The 27,665-nt window shown below is 55.1% G+C and overlaps 1 protein-coding gene across 2 annotated transcripts; it reads right to left on the bottom strand.

The window, feature by feature from the left end:
* Window positions 1-703: 703 nt before the first annotated feature.
* On the bottom strand, window positions 704-27,635 carry LOC142066688 (protein argonaute-1). Of its 2 annotated transcripts, XM_075114492.1 has the most exons (19): window positions 27,441-27,635; window positions 18,351-18,534; window positions 17,452-17,572; window positions 17,142-17,323; window positions 16,692-16,828; window positions 16,286-16,420; window positions 15,898-15,985; window positions 14,035-14,182; window positions 13,593-13,712; window positions 12,624-12,746; window positions 12,014-12,147; window positions 10,559-10,743; window positions 10,230-10,389; window positions 9,850-9,940; window positions 7,520-7,714; window positions 7,261-7,395; window positions 6,262-6,363; window positions 5,234-5,433; window positions 704-4,787 (listed from the first exon to the last, which is right to left on the bottom strand). In XM_075114492.1, exons 1-19 carry the CDS (start codon window positions 27,463-27,465, stop codon window positions 4,679-4,681), a joined length of 2,574 nt encoding a protein of 857 aa, XP_074970593.1. In that variant the 5' UTR covers window positions 27,466-27,635; the 3' UTR covers window positions 704-4,678. The 2 variants fall into 2 exon arrangements, with proteins under 2 accessions (XP_074970593.1, XP_074970594.1); XM_075114493.1 differs by lacking the exon at window positions 27,441-27,635 and having other exon boundaries at window positions 18,346-18,497.
* Between the last annotated feature and the right edge of the window lie 30 nt (window positions 27,636-27,665).

The following is a 27,665-nucleotide window of genomic DNA, read 5'->3' as shown; positions in this document are numbered from 1 at the left end:
CCGAAGAGTTCAGAGGACGGCAAACGTCCTCCGGTGTTGGACCCTGAGGCACAACCGTAAGTCGTTGGCATTAGAGACGTTTACGAGGAATTCCAAACTGGGAAATGTAAAACACGATGCAGTACAGAAACCCAGAGGATCAAGTTTAATCCCACTCCAAAAGGAGTCTGAAATCTGTCCTTAAAGCACCTTGGAGCCAAGGGCCTGTTGCAGCCTCCCAGGCACACGATGCAGCCGGAGAAGCAGCATATTTTGATGTGCGCTTCTGACATCTAATAACCCAAGGAGCTCAAATGAAGTCAGTTCTCAGACAGATGGCATTTTAATAAAAAATTGAATTAGCCACCGTATTCCAGGAAGTTTTAAGCACATACTTGTTCACTTAACTTTTCTCTTATTTAACTGAAATCCGGAAAGCAAGAGGGTGTGGATCCTCCACAGTACCTGGTACAATTCAGCTACAGTCAGTGTTTCACTGGTTGTCCCCAAGCCCTTCTCGAGCGAACAGCCAGGACTGCACTGTACCGTCCCCACGCAATCCGACTCAGGAGTGTCACCCCAACATATTCACATTGCTTTTATTTAGGTCTTCTGCCAACAGTTACAGGGTAACAGACACTTGGGACTGCAAAGTCAAAGTTGCAAGCAAAAAATCAGGACCAAGGCAAAAAAGAAAAAAAAAAAATCCACAAAGGCAATCAAATCAAATCAAATATAAATACAATGTTCTGGAGCTCTTTAATCATACCGTTTTCTTTAATAAAGAGGTGGTTATGATCTTACAGTATTTTCTTTTGGCCTAATCCAAGGATTGTTTACTCTTTACCAGTCTTAATTCCACGCATACGAAAAAAAAAATTGATATTCAACCTTTAAAATATAAGCCATATTTTCTTAATAAAATAAGTTTTGTGCCGCTGCTTGTTTCGTAAGTACTGTACATCAACTGTTCACGTCTATTTAACAAATGGACCATACAGAGTTCAAGCTAAAGCAAAAAAAAACAAACCCACAAGAAAAATAACCACCCAAACAGAGTGTCTTGTAAACACCCTATGTACAGTTCAACACTTGCTCGTATAAAGGAGGTACAAAAGGGGCTAGAAATTGAACACAAAAGCACCGGAGTCCCGTAAATTTTCTTTCACAACTATTGAAGTGCAAATCACTCAGGCAAGATATGAATTTCACTTGTTTATTGCTGTCCTGCTGTCTGGCTTCCCTTCCTGAAAGAATCACATTCTTTTATTTCACGCTAATTTTCCAAGAAGAAAACCTTCCGCGAGGCAACGTTCAACTCTCGGGCTTTTTGATGCAAAGACATCAGGTCGTACGCTTGCGAATACCAGAACACCCCGACCACCCCTGGAAGCTCTGGGGAGAGGGCCGCTCTGTCCTCTCGCCCCCCGTTACGTTCAGATATGAGATAAGAGAAACAAACAGCATTCAACAACTGACGGGTAAATGAAAGCTACTCCTCTTCCCACAGAACTGCATGCACCTGGCGATGTTTCCAGTCGCAGAAGGAACACGTGCGCATGGAGAAGGCAGAGACTCGGCAGCCATTCGGGATGTCCGTGTAGGGTTTGTGGCTAACTACAAATCCTGATACGTATCTGGGTTAACACCTATCCGCTAGGGGTAGCAAAATGCACAGCACCTCAACATGCAGTTATTCGTTTGCATCTCGGACAAGAAAAGGGTAGAAATGCTGAATGCTGGAGCCGCGTAGAAGGTACAGTGCATAGTCCATTATACAAAACATGCGGGTAACTCAAACCCCTTCTAAATTTCTTCAAACTGGAAATAGGGTTTAAAAGGGCACAGCAGCTACTGAGTTTGGCTTTTTTATTTATTCAAAACCATGAAAACCCAACGCAGAGGGTGAAATAAGGGCAGAACATGATCTGCAAGTCAACAGCTGAGAGTTTCAGAAGCTGTGAAGCTTTTGTGTAGTTAAAATTGCTGTTAAAAGTAGGTGCTACATCAGCAAGTCTTCATTCATAGTTTTCTATGAACAGCCACCTTACAAATGAGTGCAAATCTTAAAGGTCCATTTTACATTTCAAGTCTCAAGGTTAAAAAAAATTGTTACAGAGCAACAAGCTGTTTCTGTAAATGCCCACACTCTCTCTTTTCAAATGGTTAAAAATGGCACGTGTTATGCCACAGCTACTAAAAGACATTTCAGAATTCTAGACCCAACTAAAACACTAAAATAAAAACTAGGAACCAAAATACCTTTGCCCCTCGCTGCAGAACAGCAGCCAGGTGCTTTCCATTGTAATGCTGGTGAACAAACTGATTTGCAGAGAGAACCTTGACCTTAACCCCGATTTTATTCTTAACGAGGGGCTTTCTAACACACGGTGAGCGGGTACAGCCCCTCTGGGATCATTTTGCTTTCAATGAACACAAGCCAGAGTTCTGAGGATGAGATGGAGAGGTGCTGAATTTGTGTCACTATGCAGGCACTTGTGTACAGGAATGTAGGCTTCTCATGTTGACGCTTAGTGTTGATGCATTCCCTACTCTCTAAAAGCCTTCCTAAGGGTTCGCTGCCCTACTGACCACGAATAGCTCCTGGTCTCCTCCCCGTCACCTTGCAGATATACAGCAGTGGAGGTTGACACAAGGTGCAAAGGAGAATATGAACCAAATACTGTAGTCTTGAGGAAAAATAGGACTGTGCTAAATATAGGATCTTCACAAAACATGACATCAGTGGGCTCAGCACTTAGTTTGCATAGCATATTGATGTCTTCATATTTCACAAACACGTTGCCCAAAAAGAAAACGGGTAGAGTGAATTCCCGGTGTTAGGACAGATCAATGGGCCAGCATGACCAACGCAGTTTTTCATGAAGGCAAGGCAAGTTTAAACGCCAGAAGAGTACGAAACAAAAAGGTGTGCTTGTATCCACACGTACTGAGAGGGGGCAGTGCTTGTGGCGGGTCTGCCTTGGAAACACGGTCACGTTTGGCAGTAAAACAACAGAGCTCTTCCCTTTAAGAGCCTGGTAGGAGTGTGCGCGTCATTTTTCCTCTTGAAGGAAGCGCTGTGCACACTTTCATATTAAAAAAAGCCAGATAACCTGCCCACATGATATCGGTAATGAGTTGCTACTACTGCCCCGCTGTGCATAACGGTCATTCTGTGCAGCAAATTGAGTCTGAAAAGCAGTCGCTACGTTACTGTTGGGAAAAAGGCTTTTTTTTCCTGTTACAAACATAAATCAGTAGGAGTTTCCTCCACGACAACAGCAAGGATTTCACCGTTCTGACTAAGGAACAAATCTGGTGTGCTTTCAGAATAAAAAAAACCCTGTGCATGAGATCAGTGATACCATGACACAAAGAGCAGCAAAACCTAGCAGCAGAGAGGGTGGCAGTTTGGAGGTGCTGGAGTTGGGGTACACGGTACTTCAGAAAGCAGCCGACCCGGGCAGATGTGTACCGAACACACGCAGGAGGCGGGCACTGAGGGGTGCCCGGCGCTGCACAGACTGCGCTTGGTAACGCGCATAGGACAGGAACGGTAGAAAACTCTGGCGTGAGCACACAGCCTCAGGAAGTGCGGTGATGTAAACTCTGAGAATGTTAATGACTTGTGTATTTTGGCAACAGACTCAGTATCATATAAAAATAATGTTTAGTAAAAAAATCCCGGTGTCCATCATAAAAATTCAGGAAAAAAAAAAGAAAAAATCGATAGCGATTTCTGTCCTCATGGGATGAAGATGCCCCCATTTGTCAGAAACAGTTTTAAATAACAAGTAGTACATTGGAAACAAAAATGGGTCAGCAGCCATTAAACGTGTCCTACATGAAAGTGCACATCTTTCAATGGAGTTTAACCACCATGAGGTCATGATCTAACACAAACTGCAACTTAGGACCGTAGAAATTAACTCCTTCCGATGGAAATATGGACCACCATCAAGACAAGTTACTATTTTCCTTACAAGATTAAAAACATTGAAATTTTGCAGCATCATAGTAAGGCACTCACCCATGGAAAAGTCTGTGACTGTTGCTTCAAATGGCAGCAGCTAACTAGCTTTTAACACAAGGAAGACAGTTTTCAGTTCTGAGCTAAGTGCTAGGGTGCCTTACATTATATGGGGGGAATTATTCGGGGGTGGGGAACTGTTAGTGTTAGAATTCTCCTATAAACTAGTTGTTTTTCCCCTTAACCCATTAAAGCATCTCATATTCTAAAATATTAGTTTTATAAATCTAGTCTTCTGTTTTAAGGCTCTAAAAATCCCCTCCCCCCAACCCCCACAAAAAATACCTACCAGCGCCTGGTGGGCAACGGAGGACCAAATCCGCCATTTCACAGTCAGGAGTCTATAGTATTGCATCTTAAAAATGAAAACCTGCTTCCGCCTCCTGGGAGTTTTATCCCTTCCTTGAATGCCTTCATGTGTTTGGTCAGGTCAAAATTTTGCAAAGCCAGAAAACTTAAAAAAAATAATCATCAGTCTCTTCCAATCCTACAAAGGTGTTGGATCTTTCTGTCCCGTGGTGCTGGTCTCCTGCCTCGAATCGACGCTGCCTGCCCTGCAGTGATTTCTCATTGGAAAAAAAACACAAGGTGTCCCAATGCTTCCTTTTTTGTATGGCTCCTACAAATCTGAAAGCTTTCTTGAGTGAGGTAACAAAAGTTAGGCTTTCAAGCAAAGTACATGGTACGTAAAGTGTCCTGATGAACCTGCACAGCCTTCGCCAAGGCCTGGGGGTCTCTGCCGTTGCTCTGTCCAGATATATGGCTGCCCTCGCCACTGAAAATTAAGGAAATCACTGCATAATTATTTCGTATTTCCCCCCTGCCAGGAACACTGAGAAACCCCCTTGGAGACCAGGGTCCACGAGCACTGGCAGCACGGGAAGGCATCTCACTGCAGCGTACGAGGCTGCTGCGTGTACCAGTGACCGTGCCTGGCACTGCAGAGATTCCAGTGCCTCGAGGTGGCTGATAGCGCTCAAACACCCCAGGGATGCTCCTCCAGGCCCAGGACGAGCTTAGGATGGGTTTTAACCTCCCTTTACCCCCTGTTCCTCCTAGGCTGGGACCTAAGAGGATGCAGCTATATGTGGACCTCCCCCCAGAACGTGTCTGCTGCAGCGCTGCTGACAGAGGCGCTTTCAAACACCAAGGCAAGGCGCTCATGCCCCCTGCCCATCCCCGGGGTCTGCCCTCCAGGGGCCGCGGGCAGAGCCCCCTCACCTGTCGTGCTCCTTGTCCACGAGATGGTACCGCGCTCTGAACGCTACCAGTCGGGCGTAGTACGCCGGGGCCGGGATGGACACCGAGCGGGTGCAGCGCACGTAGGTATGGCACAGCTGGTACGTGAGGATCTGCAGCTCATCCGCAGTGAACCGGTTGTCATCCCAGAGGACGTAGTAATGGGATGGCCGGCTTGTACCCTGGAAAGGAGAGGGGCCAGTGTGAGAGGCGCTGCCTGTGCCTGGAGGCAGGCACTGCACATCTTCATCACCCTCTCCCCGACCAAAATGACCGGGCAGACAGCCTGGGCAGAAGAAGCCCGTGCTTCCCTAATTCGAGAACCCCACACTTGCACAGGCACCACGAGGCAGGAAAGCCCTTAGCACTGAGGTGCAAGCTATTAATGCAGCTGCCCCATGCCCAGGCACCGCCGCCCCCAGCTCCCGACGCCGCACAGCCCACTGCGTCACACATCGCGCCGGCTCCCCACCAAACCGGGCCAGCTCCCCGTTGTCCTTGCAGGGGGAAAGGAAGCCAAAAATCCTCCCTTGCGGAAGCAGCTGTAGATTAAATGAGTGCAATTTTTTCAGTATGGTTTCTGACTAATCTTGGCTGCCTGAAGAAAGGCAGCTGCAAATCAAGCTGCCTGCTCCAGGGACGGCTGGCCCCAGCTCTCCCGCCCACGGCCAGACAACAGGTCCCGGCTGACGACCAGGCTCCCCAGCGCACCCGGCACGCTCAGGCGCCAGCTGACAAGCTGCTGAGTTGGCCACTCCGAAGGAGGAAAGTCTCATAGGAGAGATCCTTGGCTCCAGGAGAGAAATCAAGTATGTGCCACATAACACAGCAGCACTGTCCCAGCACCTGCTCGCCAAACCGCCACAACGGCAGCTTGGACCGAACTGCCCACGTCCCCGGTGCCGCAGGGAGGCTCTGACAGGGCCAGGGCAGGTGCACGAGAGTGCAATCTGCAACAACAGCCAAAGAAAAACAGCAGCATCGCAAGAGCCACCTCTGCAGCGCGGTACCTGAATGCCTGCATGACTGCACAGGTAGAAGTCGAACTCAAAGGGGTGGGTGATATTTGTATCCACTGTTGTTCCTGCTGGGATGTTCCCGCTCTTCCCAATCTACAGGGAATAGAAAGAGAGACCCAAGCACTGTAGAGGTTGGTTATTTCCAGCTGCCCAGAGCACTGCCTTTAACACACCTGCCCTGCACCAGGGCCATGGCACAGGGTCCCCATCTCAACATCTTAGTTTGAGAGCACTGTGAGGAGCCACTCCCTGCCCATTAAGGGGGGGACAGAATCAGCTCATCCCACTCTGCTCCCTGCCCGAACAGGCTTGCTGGCATTTTCTGCTAGCATCAACACCAGGCATGACATGGAGACAGAGCAAACGGCATCAGCAGGACAGCAGGCAGCGTGAGGGCTGGGCACTTGCCCACCCTACTGCAGAAATTATTAAGTGAGCAAAGCTCCAGGGATCTCTGTGGAGAGGGTAAGATAGGGTGTCTGACACAAGAGTCTGGGGCTTTTGCACCCTGATCAAAAACTGTCCTCAGTTCCCAAGGTTAAATCTTTATGCTTCAGGGCCTGAGTCTGCTTAGACTAGCTGTAACCTCTAAATTTAGACCAAAACTAGGAAAAGCTACAGCAATCAATGTTAGAGCGCAGCACACACGAACAAGCTGTGAACAAGCAAGGGGTTATTCATCCTGTCACGTCAGCGGCTACAGCTAGCACCAAAACAACAGATGTTTTCAAGCTGACAGAGGCTATTTCCAGAGAGTCACCAGGATCATCAGCACCCAGTAACTCCTAACAACAGCGAACAGCTGTCTGGGTTTCTAGAAGCAGCCTAATCTGCATGGATGTGGGAGTCAACCGAGCAGCACGTTTCATTCAAGGAAGAGCCCTCTGCCTGCCAGCGGTGAGCTTTCCCCTCAGCAAAGTCAGGGGTGGCTCTTCCTAAAGGCTGGGGATGAATCAGCTGCCTCCGGCCCCAGCACCCTGTGGCACTCACCCTCTCATTCTTGTCTGCGCAGAAGAGACGGGTGTGATGCCTTTTCTGGACAACGATGTAGGTGATGCCAGGCTGGTAATCCTTTTCCAGTTTGATGCAGGCATCTCGGATCGCTAGGAGTTCATAGTGAAGGATCTGGAGAGACACGTGCACACAGTGAGGGGACACGCCGGCACCCAGCCATCCTCATGCACCCTTAGGGAACCCTGCGGGAGCTGGTGCAGCCCTGATGGCCGACAGGCATCCGAGGGGTCCTCACCTGCGGGAGCTGCCCCTCGGGAACACCGTCGCGGTAGAAGATGATCCTGGTGGGTTTGAAGCGGGTGGATTTGTAGAACTGGATGAGGAGCTCCCTCACCATGTAGGACAAGTCCTCAATGATTTCCTGGCGGGGACGCTGCACGCGCACCGTGGCACAGTACCGGCTGGGGTGGGCGTCCATGCTGCCCACGACCTGCAGCGACAGGCCAGACCCACACATTACAACGGGAAGGGCAGAGGGGATGTGGGACATTGCCAGCCTCCTCCTGCTTCCAACACCCACAGCTGGCAGCGGGCAGAGCACCTGGGCTCACAGATCAGGAGACAGGACAGAAAATACTGTGCAGGCAACAAGTGCCCAAAAAGGACATTCCCTGGTTGCGGCCACATCCCGGTTCCACAGTCTGCCATGCCCTTTACGTTGTTTATGGGAATTCTCAGAGAGATAACTTGACTGGTGCCACTCAACAACGTGGCTGTGGGGGCTGTTGCTGCTGTGCCCCAGCTTCACCCCTCCTGCCCAAAAGCAGAGGGGCGAGGGAGATGGGGGGCTGCCCTTTCTGCCTGCCTAAGCCCTTCTCCCTCCGTCCCTCACTCCAAAGGTTTTTGGCTTCCATGAAGGACTGTGTGACCCCCAACTCTGCTCTGCTGTTTCACCAGGGCAATGACACCCTCAGGGTACAAAACCCCACCTGCAGTTGCAATGCTGCTGCTTTAACAGCTGCTGCTGAGTTCTATATCACAGCAACACCAGGGAGCTCTGCTATCGGCCAGTCCTGACCCTTCTGACTACAGCACAACTGTCCTGCCCTCCCCGGGCTGCCCAGAGACCCTCTGCCCAAAATGTGACTGAACCGGGTCAACGTTTGCACGGAGCATCTGCCAGCATCATGTCCCTGCGCTGCCCCAGACGGCCATGGTCTGCCCCACCGGCACTGCCTCCCGAGGACGTAGCGGGGTTGAGTCACCGCTCAGCAGCCGTCAAGCAGGGGGTTCCCATCATAGCTGGGTGCTCTTGAGGGGAGACCTCAAAGACGTCAGGGCAAAGAGGCTGAGAGCAGCCGGGCTCAGCCATGACACAGGGCTGGGGGCGCAGAGTGAGTCACGGGCACCAAAGCAGGTGCTGGCCCACGCTGGGAGACAAATGCCCGGCTGCCTCTCTGCACCGCGTGGTCCACGTCCCGCCGAGCGGAGGGAAAGCACCGCAGACCCCACATCCTCAGCGGTGTTGAGCCTGCTGCCCCTGCCCTCAGTGCCTGTTTCACTTTTGCTTCACGTTTGGAGCACTAGGGTCTGGGCTGCACCAGCAGAGCCGCTGTGCTCAACAGAAATGTTTCCTTTGGCCTCAGCCACAGACCCCCTTCTATTGTCTAATTAACAACGGACCAAGGACAAGATCAAGGCCACTTGAAGGCTCAACCCTTCTCCTCCCCTGCAGTTTCAAAAAAGCTTTTATAAAAATTAAGAAAAAAAAAACCCACAGTGGTCCTGTACAAAAAAAACCACAGAACATGTTTTCGGAGTGGAAGTGCTGCCGCCAGGAAACAGACTGTTCTGTCCCACCCACACCTACAGCAAACAGCCAAAAGCATTTCCCAACCCCTTCTAATTAAGAAAAAACACTCCTCCAAAGATGCATTTGCATGCCAAGGAAAACCTGAGCTATGAGTCCTGGAAAGTTAAGAACTTAATAGGAAAATGCTGACGTGCTTAATTAAAACAGACGCTACAAGAACCTGACACTCTCCTTCACCGCAACGAGCACAAGACAATGTCTTAGAGCCCCATGACAGGCGCAAGCTGGCACCCAGCTTCACCAGCACACGAGTGGTGCTTCACTGATGAATGCTCATTATTCATTTGGGGTGAAGGGAAATACTCCTCCCCAAAAGGCTCTGTAGCAGCTCCTTCACCCCAGTTCTCCCCAGCTCTCCTGCCTGGGGAAGGTCCCTCCTAGGCCTGCGCTGCAGGACCATGATGCCCGGGGATGACTCCGGTGAGCACAGTGGCCACACCGAGCTCACTGCACACCCTGTCCGACAGCGCTCGTGGGATCTGGCACACCTCGAGCCCCATCTGCTGGCAGCTGCCAGCTCTCCCAGCAGCTCCCCAAAACCACAGCTCCTCTGCGGAGAGGCAGGAGGGGACTGGGACCCACCACCACGGGGATTGGGACTGAAACACCTGACAGAGCATGGGGCCACCCTGAGAAGTGTCACTATGGGGACAGTAGTGACATGGCCCCTTTATGGACACGAGTCCTGTTCCAGCTCCTGCATCCCTGCAGGGCTCTTGGGCACCAAGCCTGGCCCTGGACAGTGAACTTACAGCTGTTATGGAGGGTTTCTTCCCATCTCCTGCTGGTGGGTGAGTGACATCAGCCCCGAGGAAGATCACCGGCTGCTGAAAGACGGCAGAGCTGGTGGGAGAGAAGAGAAAGCAGCGGTCAGCCTTTCAGGGCCATCTCAGTTGATGCACAGCCCAATGGAGATGAGCAGATGACACAGAGGACATCTCCCAAACTCCGGGCTCTGGCCTGGGCACATCAACTCATTACAAGGCAAGACAGGCTGCAAAGCCCCATTTCAAACAGTTACTTTACACAGCCACCCACAGCTCCCTCTTCCCCAGGGAAAGCCAGGCAGGCAGCACCACAGGGACCTTGGGAAGCAAGCCCCAAAAATGCGAGAGGCAGCAGCCGTACGAACCGCTGGTGAGGCACAAGGATGTTGTTGATCCCGCCAAGCTTGACGTTGATCTTGAGGCAGAGGTTGGAAAGGGTCTGCGGGGAGGTTTTCACCACGTTCTTGACTTGGACGCACTGTGTGGCCATTCCCAGGAGGGTGTCCCCAACACGCTTCACCTCGGCTGTGGGCAGAGGAAGCAGGTGAACAGATGGGCAAACAGCAATGCGCTGCTTCCAGCGGTGCCCTCAGAAACAGGGAGAGAAATCACCGTGGGGGGCGCAGAGCCAGCCCTCCTGAGCGAGAGAGCAAAGCCCCTCTCCTCTCCCCACTTGCTCCTACCCCAGACTCACCGTACACCGGTGTTTTCCCTGGCAGGATGACAATGATGAGCTGAAGCCCTGAATAGGTGTTCTTGAGGTGTCGGAACATGGGCTCCACGCTGTCTGCACCCTGGGCGTATTTACAGAAACAGGGCTGGCCTTGGATCGGCATCCCTGCGTCTTTGGAGATCTTGCGCAGCTGGTCCGTGAAGTTCCTGTGCCCGGGAGGAGAAGCATTCAGCCCTGAGCCCTTCCACATGGCAGCTCTGCCTCGCACCCCAGCCACTGGGTGAGAAGGGACCCACGGCTGGAGTGCTGTGGCACAGGACAGAGACGGGGACATCATACCACCACATCTGTGGTTTTACAGCATCCAGCAAGCGCACGGCAAACACAAGACCAATGTGTGTTAGAGCTGAACCATCCCCTCTCAGTACCCTCTTACCCAGGTACTGACTCTTCCCAAAGAGTGATGGAGCTGTGAGCCGTTCTCCATTAGAAAGCTGGAGAAGCGGGGAGCAGATCTGCTTGATTTCCAGACGATTTGCAAAGCTGATGCAAGCCTTCACTTACCAAATCGGACAAAGTGCTCAGCCACACTCCAGAATTTTGGATTGCCAAGGATAAATTTGATGCAGGGCGAGCCAGAGGGAGCATGGGCCTCCCAGCTCTGCCCCAAAGGGGTTACAAGAGGAGTGCGGTGTTGCTCCCACCTCCACCCAGTTACTACAGACATAGACACTTTGAGCTGCTCCAAACCATTCCAAATGTTAACTGTGCCAAACACCCGGAAGAGGCACACAAAAGGCTCGCCTCAATGCATCCACTCCCAGTCAGGAGAAACCAGAGTCCCCAGCAGAATCCAAAACCAAGGTGACTGTTTCCCTAAATCAAATAAACTGTCCCCACTCTGTGTCACTTTGCTATTGAAGCAGACAATCTCTAAGCTACCAAAGCTTTTCAGAAACCCTAAGACTTCTCTGTAATAAAAACCCATGGTATGTCAGGATGCTTCCTACATGAATTGTATTATTTCAGAAAGGGTATTGGGAAACTTTTAATTAAATATCCCTCACAACCCCATCTCTCAGGCGATTCAGCTGAGAAGGGTTCAATACAGCTTTAGGGCTGCCAGTATCAGATCACGACACTGCAGCTACCTGATGCAAAGAGCAGAACGAGGGGAGACTGACTGTCAGCTCACACATGCTGGAGTACCAATGAGCTCGCTCCAACCCGGCAGGCTTTGGAATGGCTCAGGGAGTGTCTGCAGCCAGCATAAACAATCAGGCACTCTGGATAAACTAACAGAAACAAGACTGAACACCCAGTCTGAACCCAGATCAAGTCTGTACCATGAGCAATTCAGATTCAGTGTTAATGATGAAGGATGTGCAGACCCAGGCTGGGAGCAGCAGGGTGGCCGCACCACAAGCCACGGATCCCCCACATCATCCCACCCGCACGGGCTGCCCCTTTCCTTACTTCAGCACCTCCTCTCGACACTGCTTCTGCGGGGCAAAGCAAGCAATCGCCCAGACTTTGATCTCAATGCCGTTGTAGAACTGCTTCCCTCGCATGTCCCACACGCCTTGGTTGGGAGTTGCAATGGCCCGGTTCTGCAAGGCAAACAGATGGTCAGAGCGCTGCCGCGTCCTGCCCGGCCCCACGCCGGCAGCCCCCGGGGAGCACCCACACGTGCTGTGGTTGTGCTCCCCATCACAAAGCCGTACGCCCTCACCAGAGCCAACTCCCTGCACTGCCGGGGTCTGCCGTGGTGTGTGGCAACGGGCAATTCAGAATCTCAGCTCCTCAAAAAGTGATGGAAAATTCACCCGAGCTGCCTTACCCTGTGCATCCCTCTCCCCTTCAGCTCACTTTTTTGTCACTGACTGACCCTGGGCTAGACTTTCAGAACAGTTATATTGCAAAAACCCCCAAAAAACCCAAACTCAAGGTGCTCTGGTAAAAAATTCCAGCTCCAACCTACAAACCTGGAAGTAGCACAACTTTAGTTCAAAAACAGCGTTTTCTGGTGTGAAAGCATCTCCCTGCACAATGAAGCCCAACACCCGGGCAGTGCAGCCCTGCTTACCCTGCCTCCGTACTGCAGGATGGGTGCTGGCAGGACCCTCCCCGTCACCTCCGTCATGTCATCTTTCACCTTGATCCCAAACTCCTGAATGTACGGATCCAGGTTGTAGCTGGCATTCTTCATCTGCAGAGGGAAGGAAGGGCCATGGAAGGGGGCAAGACCAACCGCTGCATCCCACACAGATTCAGCTGGCCAAGAAACACAGACACCTGACGTTGTGTCCTCTACAGAGCTCAAGTCCTCTCCGTAAGGGGAGCGCAAGGTTTAACACAAAGGGCCAAATCCTGTCCTCCAAACTGACCCACGGGGGATCTGATTTTTGAACGCACTGACCAATGCAACCAAGAGCAGAGCCCGCTCCTGAGATTTAAGGCTTCAGTGGGAAGGTTCAGCCTGGCAAGAGACTGTTATCAGGAGTTCTAGAGGGAATATCAAATGTCCCCAGCTTCGAAAGCCCAGACACATCCATTTGGGTAACAACAGCACCATTAACCAGCTCCTGCCTGGCCGCTGGTGGAGCCGGGGTTGCCATTCCCCTGGCTTGCCCAGGCTGACCTGCAAAGAGAGTTCCTGTACTGCAGCCCCACAACACACAGTCCCCACGTACACCCAGAGCCGGCATCATTTCTCTAATTTGTTTTTGTATTTTTAGTTCCAGCTCCCTTTGGGTCAGGTTCCATCAGCATGAGGACCTGAATTTGCTGCACATGAGTTTCCACGGTCACTTTGAGCTGGGCTCCTCTATGCAAGCATCCACTACGCACACGCAGACATCTCTGACTGGGGATTCAGTGAGAAGAGGGAGATAAAACCAAGCCATTAACCCCACCAGCATCTTCCGAGCAGGTCACAGCTCTCAGTGCAGAGCTGTTGAGGAGCAGGCCCACAACAAGGTCCATCACAGACACAACAGCTGCCATCAGAGCCCCAGCCCCGACACCGCTCCTCCCAGGGACTCATGCCACGTACCAGGCGACTAATTTCCTCCTGCCTGTCTGGGGCCGACCTGGCTGTTGCTTTTATCATGGTTGATGTTTGATTGTCTGTGAGCTTCTTGATGCACCGCTGGCCTGCCACGATGTTGCACACCTGCACAGCAGGGGAGAGAGCAGCCACACGTTAGGGACAGGCGAGACACGGTGGGACCACAGCTGAGCTGCCCCATAGGTACGGCACTCGGCCCTGCAGCCAGCCCCAAACCAGAGGTGCCGAGCCTGCAACTGCCAGAAAATGGCATTTTTACAGCATGGTCTCCTCCCTCACTTACTAGAAGAGGCTCTTGCCAGGTCAACATTGAGGCAACTAGTGCCCACAACACATGAGCTGCAGAATACTGTCATGCATCTGCCAGCAAAGGCCACTTGGCTTTGCTCTGCACAGTGCCGAAAAGCCACACAGAGCCAGCACTCACCTCCAAGGGCAGGTACGTGTGCTTCTGCTCCTGGCCAACCTGGAGGCAGGGTAGGTGGGGGTATTTCAGCTGCAGGTTGTATTTCTGCTTAAAGTACTGAGCCACTGTGCACTCCACTGTCTGACCGCTCTCCAGCTGCAGGGGAAACCTGGCAGAGGCAGGACACGAAGGATGCACCTACTCAAAACAGACACTTCCAGACCTCAAGCACTACTTACCCTGGCTGGGAAGAGAGGGAACTGGCAGGCTCCCACTCCGAGCTACCACAAACGAAAATAAAAGCACAACAGTGGTATTTTCAGAAATCTATTCAGGAATACTCCGATCCCAGTGTGGGACTGAGGTCCCTAAATAAAGCTCTCCCTCACTAATCCAGCTAATCAGGGCAAATGTTTATTGCAGGACATGCCACACATGCCACTATCAGGTACATAAATACAGCACACTGCCACTCAGGAGGACTTTTTTGCTTGGTGCCCTCCCTGGGAGCAGAGCTGAGCTCCAGGCAAAGGTTAACCAGCCTCTCCCAGTATGAGGCAGCAGCTCTGGGGTGGGCAGAGCGCGGGGGGCAGGAGGGGTGCATCTCCCTTCAAAACCATGGGGCGGGGAATCAAACTTCCCAGTGGCAGGGCTGAGGGGTGCTGTGCAGTCCGCAGCCAGAGCACGTGATACCCAGCCTCACCCAGCACCAGCTGTTCCCAGCTCCATAAAGAGCTCCATGAAAATGAAGAATTGTCCTGATATTCTTTATGGAGCCAAAATTAGACAGGCAAGCCAGACCGAATGCCCTGACGAGGCGTCGCATTCCTCCTGCGCTCGCCAAGCCCGAGGGCTGGGACGCAAGGATGCTGGAGCACAGGGGAAGCGGGGTGTACAGAGCAACAGGCGCATGACCCCTAACGAGATACACCCGGAGATGGGGCTGTGTGACAAGGAAGTGTGGCTGTAGTGAGGGAGATGCCCCCTTCAGCGGGGGCTCTGAAGCCTGACGGCACCAGCCTGAGCAGGCACTGCTGGTTTGGTATCGGGCAAGAACTGGAAGCAGAGATTTTCTGCCAGCAATTGGGTTTGTACAGCATGAGCCAAAATTTCTTGTTGTGTTTTTTCCTTTTTTCTTGGGGGCCGACAGCCTGAAAAACATCCTCCCCTCCAGCTCCACTCAGCAAGCGCCCCACAGAGAGCACAAGTACAGCCCCGCCTGCCCCAGCACAGTCCCCACCACTGCCTGCATGGGGAGGTCTGGAGGCTCTGCGTCTGCCTCGAACCCCATTTTGCTTCCAAGCCTCTACATTGACAATTCCCAGGACAAACCCCAGTGATGACCCCTGGGAACACCCGTGGGCTGTGGCACCCAACAGCCTGGTGCTGAGGGCACCACCTCTGCGGTGCTGCCATCTCTGTCCATGGGGGGCTGCGGGGAGCAGGGCAGCCCCCCAGCACAGAGGGGAGCCCAGGCCCAGCCTGCTCGCAGGCACACACAAATAATTTCAAGGCAGGGAACTGCTTTATCCCCTGACAGAACTTCTGCTTTGGCAGCGTCTATTTTAAGAAAGAAGAAAACCAAACTCAGAGGTAAAAACTAGGATAATTCCTGGCATGTTAGCTCCCGCCCACTGCAGCACGCTGCCTGCCAGACAAAGCATCCTCTGCACTCTCACCCTCCCCTGCATCCTGCTCCCTTCACTGCGCATGACACGGAACTATGCGAGCTGCTGCGCCCAAAACTGCTGCAGAGAGCCGAACACATCTCCTTTTGCCATCGCAGGCTGGAGCTTCCTGTCCAGCTCTCCCTAATGACACCAGCAGCTGCTAAAAAGGAGAACAGCTCAGATTTTTCCAAGGGCATCTTTCCACCCGCCTTACGTCTGGTGGCTGGCCGGCCGCCTGGTAACGTTACACACGCGGTATTTCCTCTTCATCTGCCCGCAGTGGGTAACCTCGACTTTCAGACCTGATGCAAGACAGGGAGACACAGCAGAGTCACTGGTAAAGGTGGGAGTGATTCCCCTTCACCCAACTTCCCCGGGACTCTGCCAACACTGGCCTTTAATTAACCATCTGCGGAGCAGGAATGCTTGCAGATGCCCTGTGGAGTGCACGAGGCAGGCAACAGTGCCCCAGGAGACATTTTAAATGTGCATTCCCTGTACCCCCACCTCAGTGCAGGGGCTGGGCAGCAGACAAGCAACAGCTGGTGTCTGGGGCATCATCTGGCTGGAGGCAGGTCCCCAGCACTCCCCGGGGTCTCTACCTTTAATCTCCTTGGTGAAACGCACTCTCTGCGAGTCCGTCAGGGGCTTTGGCTGCTCATCGATGTTCCGGATGTCCAGCACCTCGCACATGAACTCAATTACAGGCTGGGCTTTGTAGAAGGCGGTGGCCGACACTGCAGGACAGATAACACGATGTGTCTCTGCTCCCTCCCTGCAGACAGACCTGGCCCAAGAGCTGGCCGGATCTAGCCTCCCCAAACACGCCCAGCCCTGCTGCTGCAGTTCCCCACTGCAGACCCCCACCCCACTGCAACCAGTGCTGCCTGTGCACAAAGCCCCCAGCCCAAAACGGTGCTGGGACCTCACCGCAAGTGAGTGGAACCATGCTGTGCTGGCCATGCTGGAGAGAAAAATGGTTTTGTCAGCATAAAAAAAATACATTACCATCGATGTTGAGCATCATCTTCCACATGGCAGGCCTGACTGACTGGTGGAAACCGAACCAGACCTCCCTGCCACCTCCCAGGGGGTGGTAGTAGCCTTCGGGGGGAGAGAAGAAGGAGCGGCCGACAGGAGTGTACCTACGAACCAGGACAAACCACATGAAAGAGCGCACATCAGCCCCACCAGCAGCGACCGTGCAGCACCCCCAGCCCCTCCGAGCCATCGCTCGCCCCGCTGGCTGCATCACCCCATTTATTTCTACTGCAGAAACATCCACAGCAATAGCACCGAGCAGCACAGCAGGCACGACCGCCACCTCCCAAAGACCGTCAAGGCCAGGCCCAACCACAGCAGCCTGCCGAGGGCAGCTGGTTCCCCTCTCCGGCATGCCCAGCGCTCACGGCACAGCCCCTGCCGCCCACCCACCGGGCCACCCCTTGGCGCAGGTACCTCATGGAAGCCAGGTGCCTCATGGCAACATCCAGCGCCTGGACGGACTCCAGGGGGACGGGGATCTGCCCGCTGACCAGGGCCTCGTGCAACATGCGCCAGCTCACGATGGCCATCCATTTGATGGAGACCTTAAATATCCTGTCCTTGCCTTCCCCTGGGATCGTCACCTCAAAGTCAACCTGGGTGCAGAAGGGAGGGAAGCGATCATGGCAACCCCACAGTCACAAGGGGAGGTTGTTTTTAGCTGGTCCCTCCCAGGCAGGAGGCAGGGCATGCTGCCTGCACAGGGCTCGCTGCCCCTTCTTACCCGCTCGTTTCCAATGGGCAAGGCTGTGACAGTGTAGATGTTCTTCTTCCCATCATAGACTGGCTTTCGGTCACCGAAGATCTGCGGTTTGAAGTGCTGTACCATGTACTCCACGACTTCCCTACGCAGGTGAACGGGGCAAGAAAAAGGGGCATGAGGAGAGAAGGGCAAGGTTCGTTTTGCCGGTTTCTTTACAGCCCGACACCTTCTGCGACCTCCCTGCTCCCCAGCCTGCCCACCCGGGGCACTTCTGAGCCGCAGGGCACCAGAGAGCAGAGCCGAGTCTCCCCTGGGCAGGAAGGTCCCCAGACAAACAGCCGCATGTCTTACCCTGCAGCTCAATACATCAGCTTTGGCAGAATGAGTTTACACAGTATGCAGCAGGAACGCGCACCCGCCAGAGCTGGCTGCAAACCCACCGTGCGTGCCGGGAGGGCGAGAGGGAGCGACTCGCTGCCCACGGCCGCTGGGAGCAGCTGCAGCATCTGCTCACCAGCCTTCGGGGCACAGAGTTACCCAGGCTGCTGGGGCAGGAGGGGACAGGCAGCGGGTAGGATGCCAAAAAGAAAAACACTGAAAAGTACGCGATGGCCCAAGGTCTGGGGCTTGCTATTTTTAAATACAGGATTGTTGCCAAAATAGCACAGCTGCTTTGAAGAAGCAGGGGACTGTGCTGAGGTTCAGGACCTCTGAGGCTGTCAGAGGCAGGAACCAGGGCTGCTGCACAAACCTGGCTGGTGGGGTCCAGCCACCCGTGGGCACCAGGCAGCACTGTGACCCCTGCCACAACGTCACCCTGATGGCTTCCGCCAGTGACGACTGAGACAGGCACTTAGGGAGCCTCCACAAGGAAATTGGAAGCGGAGAACGAGTGCCAAAACCTCTAATACTTGCCTTACCTGTTGACTCTGCGTGGACATTTGTCAGGTTTGATATCCACTTCATAATGATACACATCAATCTTGGGAATGTCCACTTCAAAGTAGTTGGCCAAGAGCTTGATGGGCTTCCCAACAGTGCCTATCCCGGGCCGACGCGGCGCTTGAAATACCTGCTGCAATGGTGGCAGGTATGCGCCTGCAGCTGCGGGGGGAGAAAACGGGTCAGGAGGGCTGGGAGAAACCCCACGCCCGGACAGACAGACAATGCCGAGCCACAGCGCTCCCCAGCACTGCATCCCAAACTGGGAGGTCTCCCGCTCACGCTCCTGGCGGTGGTGGCAGAATTCATACCAGCACAGCAGGAGATGGAAGAAGCTTCCTTGGGCACCATCCGGCAAGTGCCGGCGCCAGCCGAGCTGTCAATGGGCAGTACCGAGCCCTCCGCTCCGCTGTGCTGCCACCAGCTGTGCAGATATCAAACCATCCACCAGCAGATAAATAATCTCTGCTTTGCCTTAGGGAAAGGAACTCATGTGGGGCCACATGTGGCAACAGCACAGGCCGTGGAAGGACAAGGGACTCCCACCACCTGTCCTGACCACGGGCACACCCCCATCCTGTTGTACACCGTGACACCCGTAACTCAATTCCCTGACCAGATGCGGGGACAGGTCACATTCGCTTTTCCTGACGCCGAAAGACAGGTTGTACCTAATACCCACATTAGAAGAGCTTTGAAAGCGCCCGGTATGCCACCTCCAAGCTGCACTTCAACTTCTGTTTCACATGAGAAATGTCACAATATGCAAACAACCAGAACAGCAGCAAGAAACTTTCCAGCCCTGGCTTTAAAAGGCAAGTAGAGCCTCATATCCGCACCAAGAGCTTGCCACAGGTCTGCAGCAACCTTGACATGAAGGGTCTGGGAGATACCGGCACGCTGAATTAGTCAAGATATACATAGACCAAGGTCAGCCCTCCCAGGGCTGCAGTGTGATTTTACTGCCCATCCCTTTCCCGGCTCCTGTGGGAGGAATCCCTCCCCGCGGCATCTCTCTGGGCATCCCCAGCATCCCACCCCACAGGACAGCATTTGCCAACCAACAAGCGCAGAGAGGGCCAAGCACTGCCTGCCCCGCTGCACAGCAGTGACGGCAACATCAAAGCCGACCCACGCTGGGCTCCAGTGCACAGAGTGCTTTGTTGTAAGGGCAGCTCCAAAAATAGCCCAGGACTGACACCCACAGCACTGAGCAGGAGGCGGCGCGGGACTTACTGGGTTGCAGGGTGAGGAGAAATGGGACGCTGCTGCAAACCCCAAAGAAGAAAGCACCCATCTAACGCTACCGAGGCGCTTTGCCACGAACAGAGTGGTCTTGCCAGTTCCATCTGCCAGTCGTGGCTGGTGGATACACTCTACCCCCTCCTCCATGCATTTGCCTCCAAATATGTTGCTCTTTAGCTTGTTGAACACCCGAGGTCAGTTTTAGCAGGGAAGGGGTTTGCAGGTACCCTCTGCCCCCGCACCAGGGCTGGGGTGGTCCTGCCGTGGGAGCCTCAGCCAGGATGCCCCCGCAGCACAGGCAGCCTTTGTCCTGCGGCCAGGCCAGCCCCTGCCCCGCTGATTTACAATCCAGCACCGGCACAATGGGGAGGCTCTGCCCAGCGGGAGGAGGCCATGGACTGCGTCTGCTCCAGGGAGAGAAATACGGCTCCGCCGAGACGCCCAGGATTTCTGCTGGAGGCAAAGCGAGGGGCTGAGAGCCGGCAGTGGCCCCACCGCCTCCCTCCCCGCCGGCTCGCATGGCGCAGCCGGGGCTGCTCGCACAGGCGATGGCATCTGCTGCCTCTGATGGGAAAGCAGCACCGGCTCCACCGGCACAGAGCTGCAGGTCTGCCCCTCTCCAAGGGGATGCAACCCCCGGAGACTCTGCCAGCTGGGGCCTGCAGACACGCGCGTCTTCCCCTCCATCCTCCAGCAAATTCTGACTCGTTGCCGGAGGGAGGATGCCACAAGAGACAGGAAATGCGTTATTGCATCTGAACTAAGCGATAACTGCTAGATTTTGCAGGATAACAGCTTGCTTTGGTTTTGTACCAGTTATCAACGATCATGTTTTGAACTCCAGGTCACAGGATAACCCAAGTCCCCGTACCTGAACTTTCCTTTTATCCCTAACCCCTCCCCAACGTAATTCTCAACTGGTGTTCAGGGAAAAACAATAACAAAAAAAGTCACATTGATAAGGAAGGCTAACTCCAGGGAAGCTGCTGATAAAAACCAGAGAAAATGAAAAACAGTTTAATGAAAACCTCCTATGAATTATGGGAGATAGCAAAAAACCTCAACCCAAATGCCCACTTCAAGCAGCATCGGCCCCAAACCTGTAAAGAGGTAAGTACCAGTTTTTCCACAAAGCCCATTATACAGACTTACTAATGAAGTTCTGGGGGTGGAGGGGTGGGTACCAACGCACGGTCACAGGACTGAACTGCGCTCCTAAACGCCCAGCACCCTTGGACTCAAAGTTATCTTAAAATATTGCCACAGAAGCATTAAACACTGCTGGTCTCCGAGGCACGATCTGCCCCTCCCGCCCCTTTACCACTTTGCCCGTCTCCACCTATCCCAGTTTGCATCTTCTATCTGTTTCTCAAACCCCACGAGGCCTCGGCCAGCTGGGCTGGGTGGGGGAAGTGCAGCGTGTGGATATTCAGAGCACTCCATCTGGGTGGCCAACTGTCCAAGGCAGCCCCCAAACAGCGTCCCAGCTCCAATTTCGGCTGTTGAACACATGGTGCTCTTAGCACCCCTTGCTCCCATCCACTTTCTTTTGAAATCCAAATTTTAATTCCAGGCTAATAATATCAGAAGCAGAAAAACAGAAGAGCAGCGAACTTCAGATTTGCTGTTCAGTTTTGCACTCGATCTCTGCAAGACTTTTCCTGCCAATAGAAGGCCACTGAGCCACAGGACACCAAGGGGACGGGACGACCCTTACGAGCATCCAGGGACCAAATTGTGGCATTAACTTCTGCAAAGCCAACCTCTGCTCCGCTCTTGCTTCTGCTTGGCAGCTCCTGGGAGCTCCAAAACCTGCCAGGAGCCCCAAGCCTGGGGCTAATCCAGCCCCAGCGCCTCCCTGGACACAGCAGCACGGGGCTTGGAGCACTTTGATGAGTAAGACAGGGATCTCTGAGACTGACGCGGGGCTTGGACCCCCAAGGGCACTCACAGCTGCTCTGGGGCAGGGCACTCCTGAGGCAAACGGCTGTGCCACACTCCAGGGGCAGCTTGTTTTAAGAAACTGATTTTCAGATGAGCTACTCGTGGTGTAATTCATGTCTCCACATGACGAAGATTTCTTGGCAATCCCCAGCTCCCTGGCTGCAAGCTGATGCATTTTTAAATCATGGTTTGCAATCAAAGAGGTATTTGCCCGCGCTGCTGGAGCCTCTGGTCCCTCCTCTGCCTTTCGGGCAAGAAACCGTGCAGCCTACTTGCAAGACCTGCCGGAGAACAGCAGGTCTCTGCAGCCTTCCCTGTAACCACATCAAGGCCAGCACCTGCAGCTTCTCCTCTTCGGGACCTTCTCACCCCCAAGATGAATCCAGCAGCCGTGTGGGAGCAGGACAGTATCCTCTGTGCCCATGGCATCCCTGCCGACGCAGGGGACGCAGGGCAGCAGCCACAGCTTGGCAGCAGCCACAGCTCAGCAGCTGCCCGACGGCACTTCGGTGCTAGAGAGGAGCTGAAGCAGATTTGGGGCTGGCAGAAGCCACGCTGCAGAGGGGCAACCGAATGGTCCCGCACCCATCCCGCACCCCCGGCGCTGCACCCGTCAGCCTGAAAATAATGCTTTGCCATACAAACCCTCCGTACAAATCTGGCGGAGGATCGCCAGGTGCTTTATGAACGTGAACCCTCGCAATTAAGCTCATGAATCACAGAGGAAGAGTTCAGTCTCCAGCAACACAAAAGTTGACTCAGGAGTTTGATGCAAGCCACGAGGTATTGCAAACACAGCCTGGCTGGAGGGAGCAGCACTGTGACAGCAGGGAGATGCTCTGCAAAGACCTGGGCAGGACACAAGACCGGCACCGAGGATGGGAAAATTCACCCTGAGGCTGACTCAGAAGGTTTTATTTTGGCGACCGCAGACACACGGTCCCCGAACGCAATGAGCCGGAGCAGCCACCCCAGCAGCCCAGTCCTAGACTTGCACCGCCCACCCAGAGCTCACCCAGCCAAGGGGGAGCGATAATGACTTTTACTTTCTAAATTACTTTGAGATCCGAAGATTTTGAAAAAGTCATTATCTCCCAGTGCCTGCACACGGTCTGGCGCAGCGGTGCCTACCTGGGACACGGCTATTTATAAGCGCAGTGACATCTGCCACCTCCAGCGTGCAAGATGGTCTCTCACCTCACCTCGGCTGCTTTGGCCCAAGTGGGAGAGACCCCAAAGCCCTTTGGTGAACACACAGGCTGGGCTCACCCCTTCCCGCACCACATCCCCGCCCCAGGGTGCTCAGGATGCCCCCACGATTTGCCTTGGTGCAAATCCTCCCAAAAGCCACCGTCTGCCTGGCTCGGAGGACACTGTGCCAGAGAACTTCTGGGCAGCACGACGTGGCATCCCCGGGCAGTTCGTGACCGCAGCCCCCGTCTGCAGCTCAGAGCAGCAGAAAAAGGCCCAGCAGCAAAACGCGTCCGTTCCCCTTTGGGAGAAGGAGCCTCGTTAAAAAGCACCCCAAACCGCCTGAAGACAGGGGGGCTTCTGCATACCTCCACTCTCCATGGTGAAGCTGCACAGGCTCCCACTTTGTCATGTAAATGCGGGTGCCCAGGGCTGGGGGCTGGAGGGCGAGTGTTGTTCCTGCAGCACAATGTGGCCAGTGAGTGGGATGAAATCCGCCTGCCATTATAAATTCAGCACCCGGGAGGAATCACAGACTTTCGTACACAAAAGCCGCGCCCTGGGGACGCGCCGGCAGCGGGAGCATCACCGCCGCCCCTTCGCTGAGTGCCCGCGAAGCGCTGGCGGGCAGAGACGGCCCTCGCCAAGGTGAAAGTCCATTTGGGGTAATTAGCACTGGAATATACCTCATTTCTATTACTTACTGTAACAGCTGGGGAACACGACCCGCTGCCCAACAGCTGCCTGCACCCGGGCAAAGCCGCCGGTGGGACAGCATGAAATTACCATGTCATTTAAATCCTCTCCAGCGCCGCATTCAGCCGAGGGGCCACAGGAACGGGGCCGAGACAAAAGGGAGTTTTACTGCGGCGGCGGCGGGTCCACAACAGCCACCCTGCACACCCAGCCCTGCCAAAATACAGCCAGGAATCGGAGAGGAGCAAGCGGGGCTGCGGCACACCAAATGCTGCCAGACACGTGCTGTGGTTCATCCTCGCCCTGAGCCATCTACCAGCCTAAACCAGCACCAGAAACCCCCCAGGAAAGGGAAAACACCCCGTCAGGAGGTAAAGCAAGTGGCAGCATCAGCAGGAAAGGCAACTGCTGGTGGGGCAAGCAATTGGCTTTCCCAACCTCCAGGCTCAACATCTTCAAAATCGCTGGCTCTAAGCAGTGATAAACTGTGTCCCACAAAGCCCAGACTTCAAAAAGCACCACCTCATCTCTGCCAACTGAGACATCACACCCGCTGCCTGCTCCTTCCCCAGTCACCATGAGAGCAACCAGGTTCATGCAGCTGCAGGAGCTTTTCAGTTCGACACGAAACTGAGTTTAAGCAGATCAGGCCCACGCAGAGGGCTTTGGCTGCAGCCATCAACGCACAGCATTAAACCCATCCCATGCAGAGGTAAAGGCTGAGCCCAAGCGCTGCTCCTGCCCCGCATTGTGGTGGTTGTGTCCAAGAAATGTGCCAAAACGGGCTCTAATCTGTTTTACTACAGTATTTACTTCTAAAAGCAGTTTAGCTCTTTGTACCCTCAATACCGAGCACCGTTGTGCAGTGCCAAACCTCAGCTTTCAGCTTGGAAATGAACTCAAAACCATCAAGTTAAAAACCTGCCCCAACACCAGCAGAGCCGAGGCCGGTGCCCCGTGCCCCAGCATGTGCAGGCCAGGCTGGGTCAGAAAGCAAACCTGCAGGTGCTACGACAGAGCGTAACAAACGGCAGCAAAAGCATCACCACCTCCGTCGCACCTGCTCACAGGGATTGCAACCAGCTGCTTCGGCTCCAGGGAGACCGGCCAGCCGCCAGTACGGTGAAGCCAGCGGCATGGACACAGCTCGACAAGCAGCGGCATGAGCCGACCTGCGAGGGTCTTGCTGAGCCAGCCCTAGCTGTCCAGCAGCTCCGCGCCCCCCTTTTAGGTCACTCTGATGGGGTTTGAGAAGCATCCGGCACCGTGAGTGCCACCACCTCTGCCAAATGCACTGGGAGGCTTGTCTGGGCTGTGTGACCTCACACCACGAGCCCGGGGTCCCCGCTAACAGCACCTGGACCGGGCAAAGGCTGACACTCCTCCTGCCTGCCCCGCAGGGTCTCACACCGCTCCCGAGACCTTCCAGGCAGCAGCCAGGGACGTGCAGAGCCAGAAGCAGCAGACAAAGGCAGCCCCCAGCGCCAGAGGGGAGAGGACAAAGGCAACGCCAGCTCCTCTCCACGTCCCACCATGGCCCTGCGCTGGGTGTTCTGTGCCACGGGCAGCCCCACAGAGCCACCAGCCGGGGGCTACTGGTGAAGGGGTTAAAACCCACACCCAGCTCTGCCACAAACCACCCTGCCAAAACAGCAGCACTCTTCTGCCTGATTTGGCTTCCTTTTAACATCTGCCATCTTAATAACTTGTCTCTGTTTTGTTCTTCCCTGGGTTTAGAGAGAGGCTGCAGAAAGTGTTTAGAGATAAATCATACGTGCCGTGTCTCCAGGCAAAGTGCTTCTCCCAGCTTTGTTTCTTGGTATAATCCCATCCCAGAAACAGGCACGTGTGATTTCATGTTTCCTGAAGATAAAGAGATCCAACAGACGGAACAGCTTTGGGGTTTTTGCAGGGTTTAGCACAGGAAGACAACAGTTAAGATTAACAGCATCTAGGAAGTTTGTGAGGGATAAAGAAAACTAAAAGTTGGGGGGAAACTGACTTTGGTTTTTAAAACTAGCGCATGTGTGCCTCCTCGAGCAGTGCCTGCGGGTCAGAAGAGGTCCCAGGTTCCCCCGCTACCTTTCCAGGCATCTTCACGTTGGGCACATCCAAGCACACACCAGGTTTCTGCTTTATTACCCTGACAGGTTGCAGCCCGGCATCGTCAGAGCTCACACGCAAGGCTCAGCCCTGTACCTGGGGTCCATCCGCAGGCAAAGGGATGTGACGGCACGGCAGGATCCATGGCAGCTCCTGCGACATGGAGTACATGTCTCCCCTGCACACAGGGTGACCCAGCTGGAGCAGACGCCCCCCAGCTAGATTTGGGGAGGAAAAGGGAAACTCCCAAGAGCGCAGCATCAGAGCCATGCTCCCAGCACAGCCCCCAGCACCCCGGGGACCCCTGCGCCGTCAGCAGGACTGAAACCCAAACCCAAACCCATCCCCACCGAGCGTGGCCCCATCCCATTTGAGATTCTTTTACAGCACCTTAACAGAAGTAGTTAAGGCTGGCGGTGGGAGGGTGCAGGCGCGCCGGCAGCATTATCTGCATCGCCCCAAGGCGGCAGCGCCGCTATCGCCCCAAGGCGCCGGCAAAGCCCGCGACGGCCGCGCAGCCGCCAAATCACAGCTTCCAGAGGCCAATAAATCAGCCCCAAACACAAAGCGCCGGCAGCCAGAAGGTAACGCAGACATGAAGAGATCTCCATGCCACACTTAAATACCATAAGGAAGGACCAAAGTTTGACTGTAAACGTGCAGTTCTGTGTCAAAATCTCATGATGCCACCACATCACAGCAGGCAGCAAACTTGCTAGCACAAGACCCGTGGAAGGCCAGCGGTCCCATTGCTCCCTCCCCTCCTCCTGCCTTATTTCGGGCACCAAAATTGTGCAAATTAGAGCAGCACAAGTTCCCGATGCTCACTCCAGGCGAACGCCTGCCAATGCAACAGCCGGGAGGGTGAGTGTTGGGGAACGGCTCTACAAACCCTCGTGGAGCATCCTGGCACAAAGGGACCGGGACCAAAAATCACCATCAGCTGCTCCTGTCTGGAGGCTGGGGTGTGGGGACACGGGGGTGACTCTGGAGCTCAGGCCCCGTGGCCCCTTGCCGGCGGCCGGCCGTGCACAGCCCCGGCTCCGCGCATGCCCCGGCGCGGGGAGAGGAGCCGCTTCGTGCTGTCACGGCGTGCGGCATCGCCGGCTCGGTGCCAGCTCCCAGCCTGCGCCCTGCTCCCCAAAACGCTGCACCGGGGGCATGGGGAGCTGGGGGGGGAGCGGGGACACGAGGGGCCGGGATGATGATGATGGTGGTCCTCTGTGCGAAACAGGCCCTATGCGCGGGGCTGGCACCACGCTTTGGGGGGGATCCCACGCTCCCAGCCCTGCTGCCGGACACGTCCCCCCAGTCCTGCACCCCAGTGCTGAGGGTGCTCTGCTCCACGCGGGCCCCTCCGCCACCCCCTGCCCTCACATGGCCGCTCCTCCCCAGGGCACCCCGGGGGCGCAAGCCCGCCGACCCCTCACTGTGCCCACCCCGAAGCGAGGCAGCCCCGAAGCGAGGCAGCCCCGCAGCCCCCCCCCCCCCCACCATGCCCCCAGTTGCCCCGGGGGGCTGCAGGCCCAGACAGGGGCGCTCCCCGCATCGCCCCATTGCACAGACACCCCCCACCCGCACGGTCTGCCCCTCACTCACCGCTGCCCAGACCCCCCCACACACACACCGACACCCTCCCGCAGGGCCCCCCCGCATTCCACAGCCCCGCGTTACACATCCCTCTCACCCACCCTCCACCGCGGGCTCCCCCACCGCAGCCGCCCCCCGCCCCCGCCGCACGGCCCGCGGCAGGGCCCGCCACCCCCGCCGCAGCCGCCCCTCGGCCCCCATCGCGCAGCCCCCCACCGCAGCCTCCCCCGCCACACACCCCTCACTCGCCCCCCGCCACACCGCCGCGCAGCCTCCCGGCCCCCCGCCGCCGCCGCTACCTGCTCCCGAGGGTCCCGCTTCCATCCCATCCACGCGGGCGCCGCTCCGAGCCGGGGCCGCGGGCAGGGGCCGGGGCCGGGCGGTGCCGGGCGGTGCCGGGGCCGCTCCCGGGGCCGCTCCCGGTGCTCCTCCCGCTCCCGCTCCCGCTCCGCCGCCCGCCGCAGCCGCCTCTGGCCGCGCCCCACCGCGCACGCGCCGCCGCCGCCGCCCGGCCCCGCGCCCCA

The sequence above is a fragment of the Phalacrocorax aristotelis genome, chromosome 20, assembly GCF_949628215.1.
Source record: "Phalacrocorax aristotelis chromosome 20, bGulAri2.1, whole genome shotgun sequence".
Classification (NCBI taxonomy): domain Eukaryota; kingdom Metazoa; phylum Chordata; class Aves; order Suliformes; family Phalacrocoracidae; genus Phalacrocorax; species Phalacrocorax aristotelis.
Note: the sequence above shows the minus strand (reverse complement) of the source record. Positions and strands in the feature narration are given on the sequence as shown.

What these genes read in the sequence shown, in the direction of transcription:
- LOC142066688 (XM_075114492.1), bottom strand. Translation starts at nt 27,465, where the DNA reads ATGGAAGCGGGACCCTCGGGAGCAG. An exon ending in TGTCGAGAGGAGGTGCTGAA is followed by an intron (nt 10,744 to 12,013) that starts GTAAGGAAAGGG and finishes TCCCGGGCACAG; the next exon opens with GAACTTCACGGACCAGCTGC. An exon ending in AGAAACCCTCCATAACAGCT is followed by an intron (nt 7,715 to 9,849) that starts GTAAGTTCACTG and finishes CTGTCGCTGCAG; the next exon opens with GTCGTGGGCAGCATGGACGC.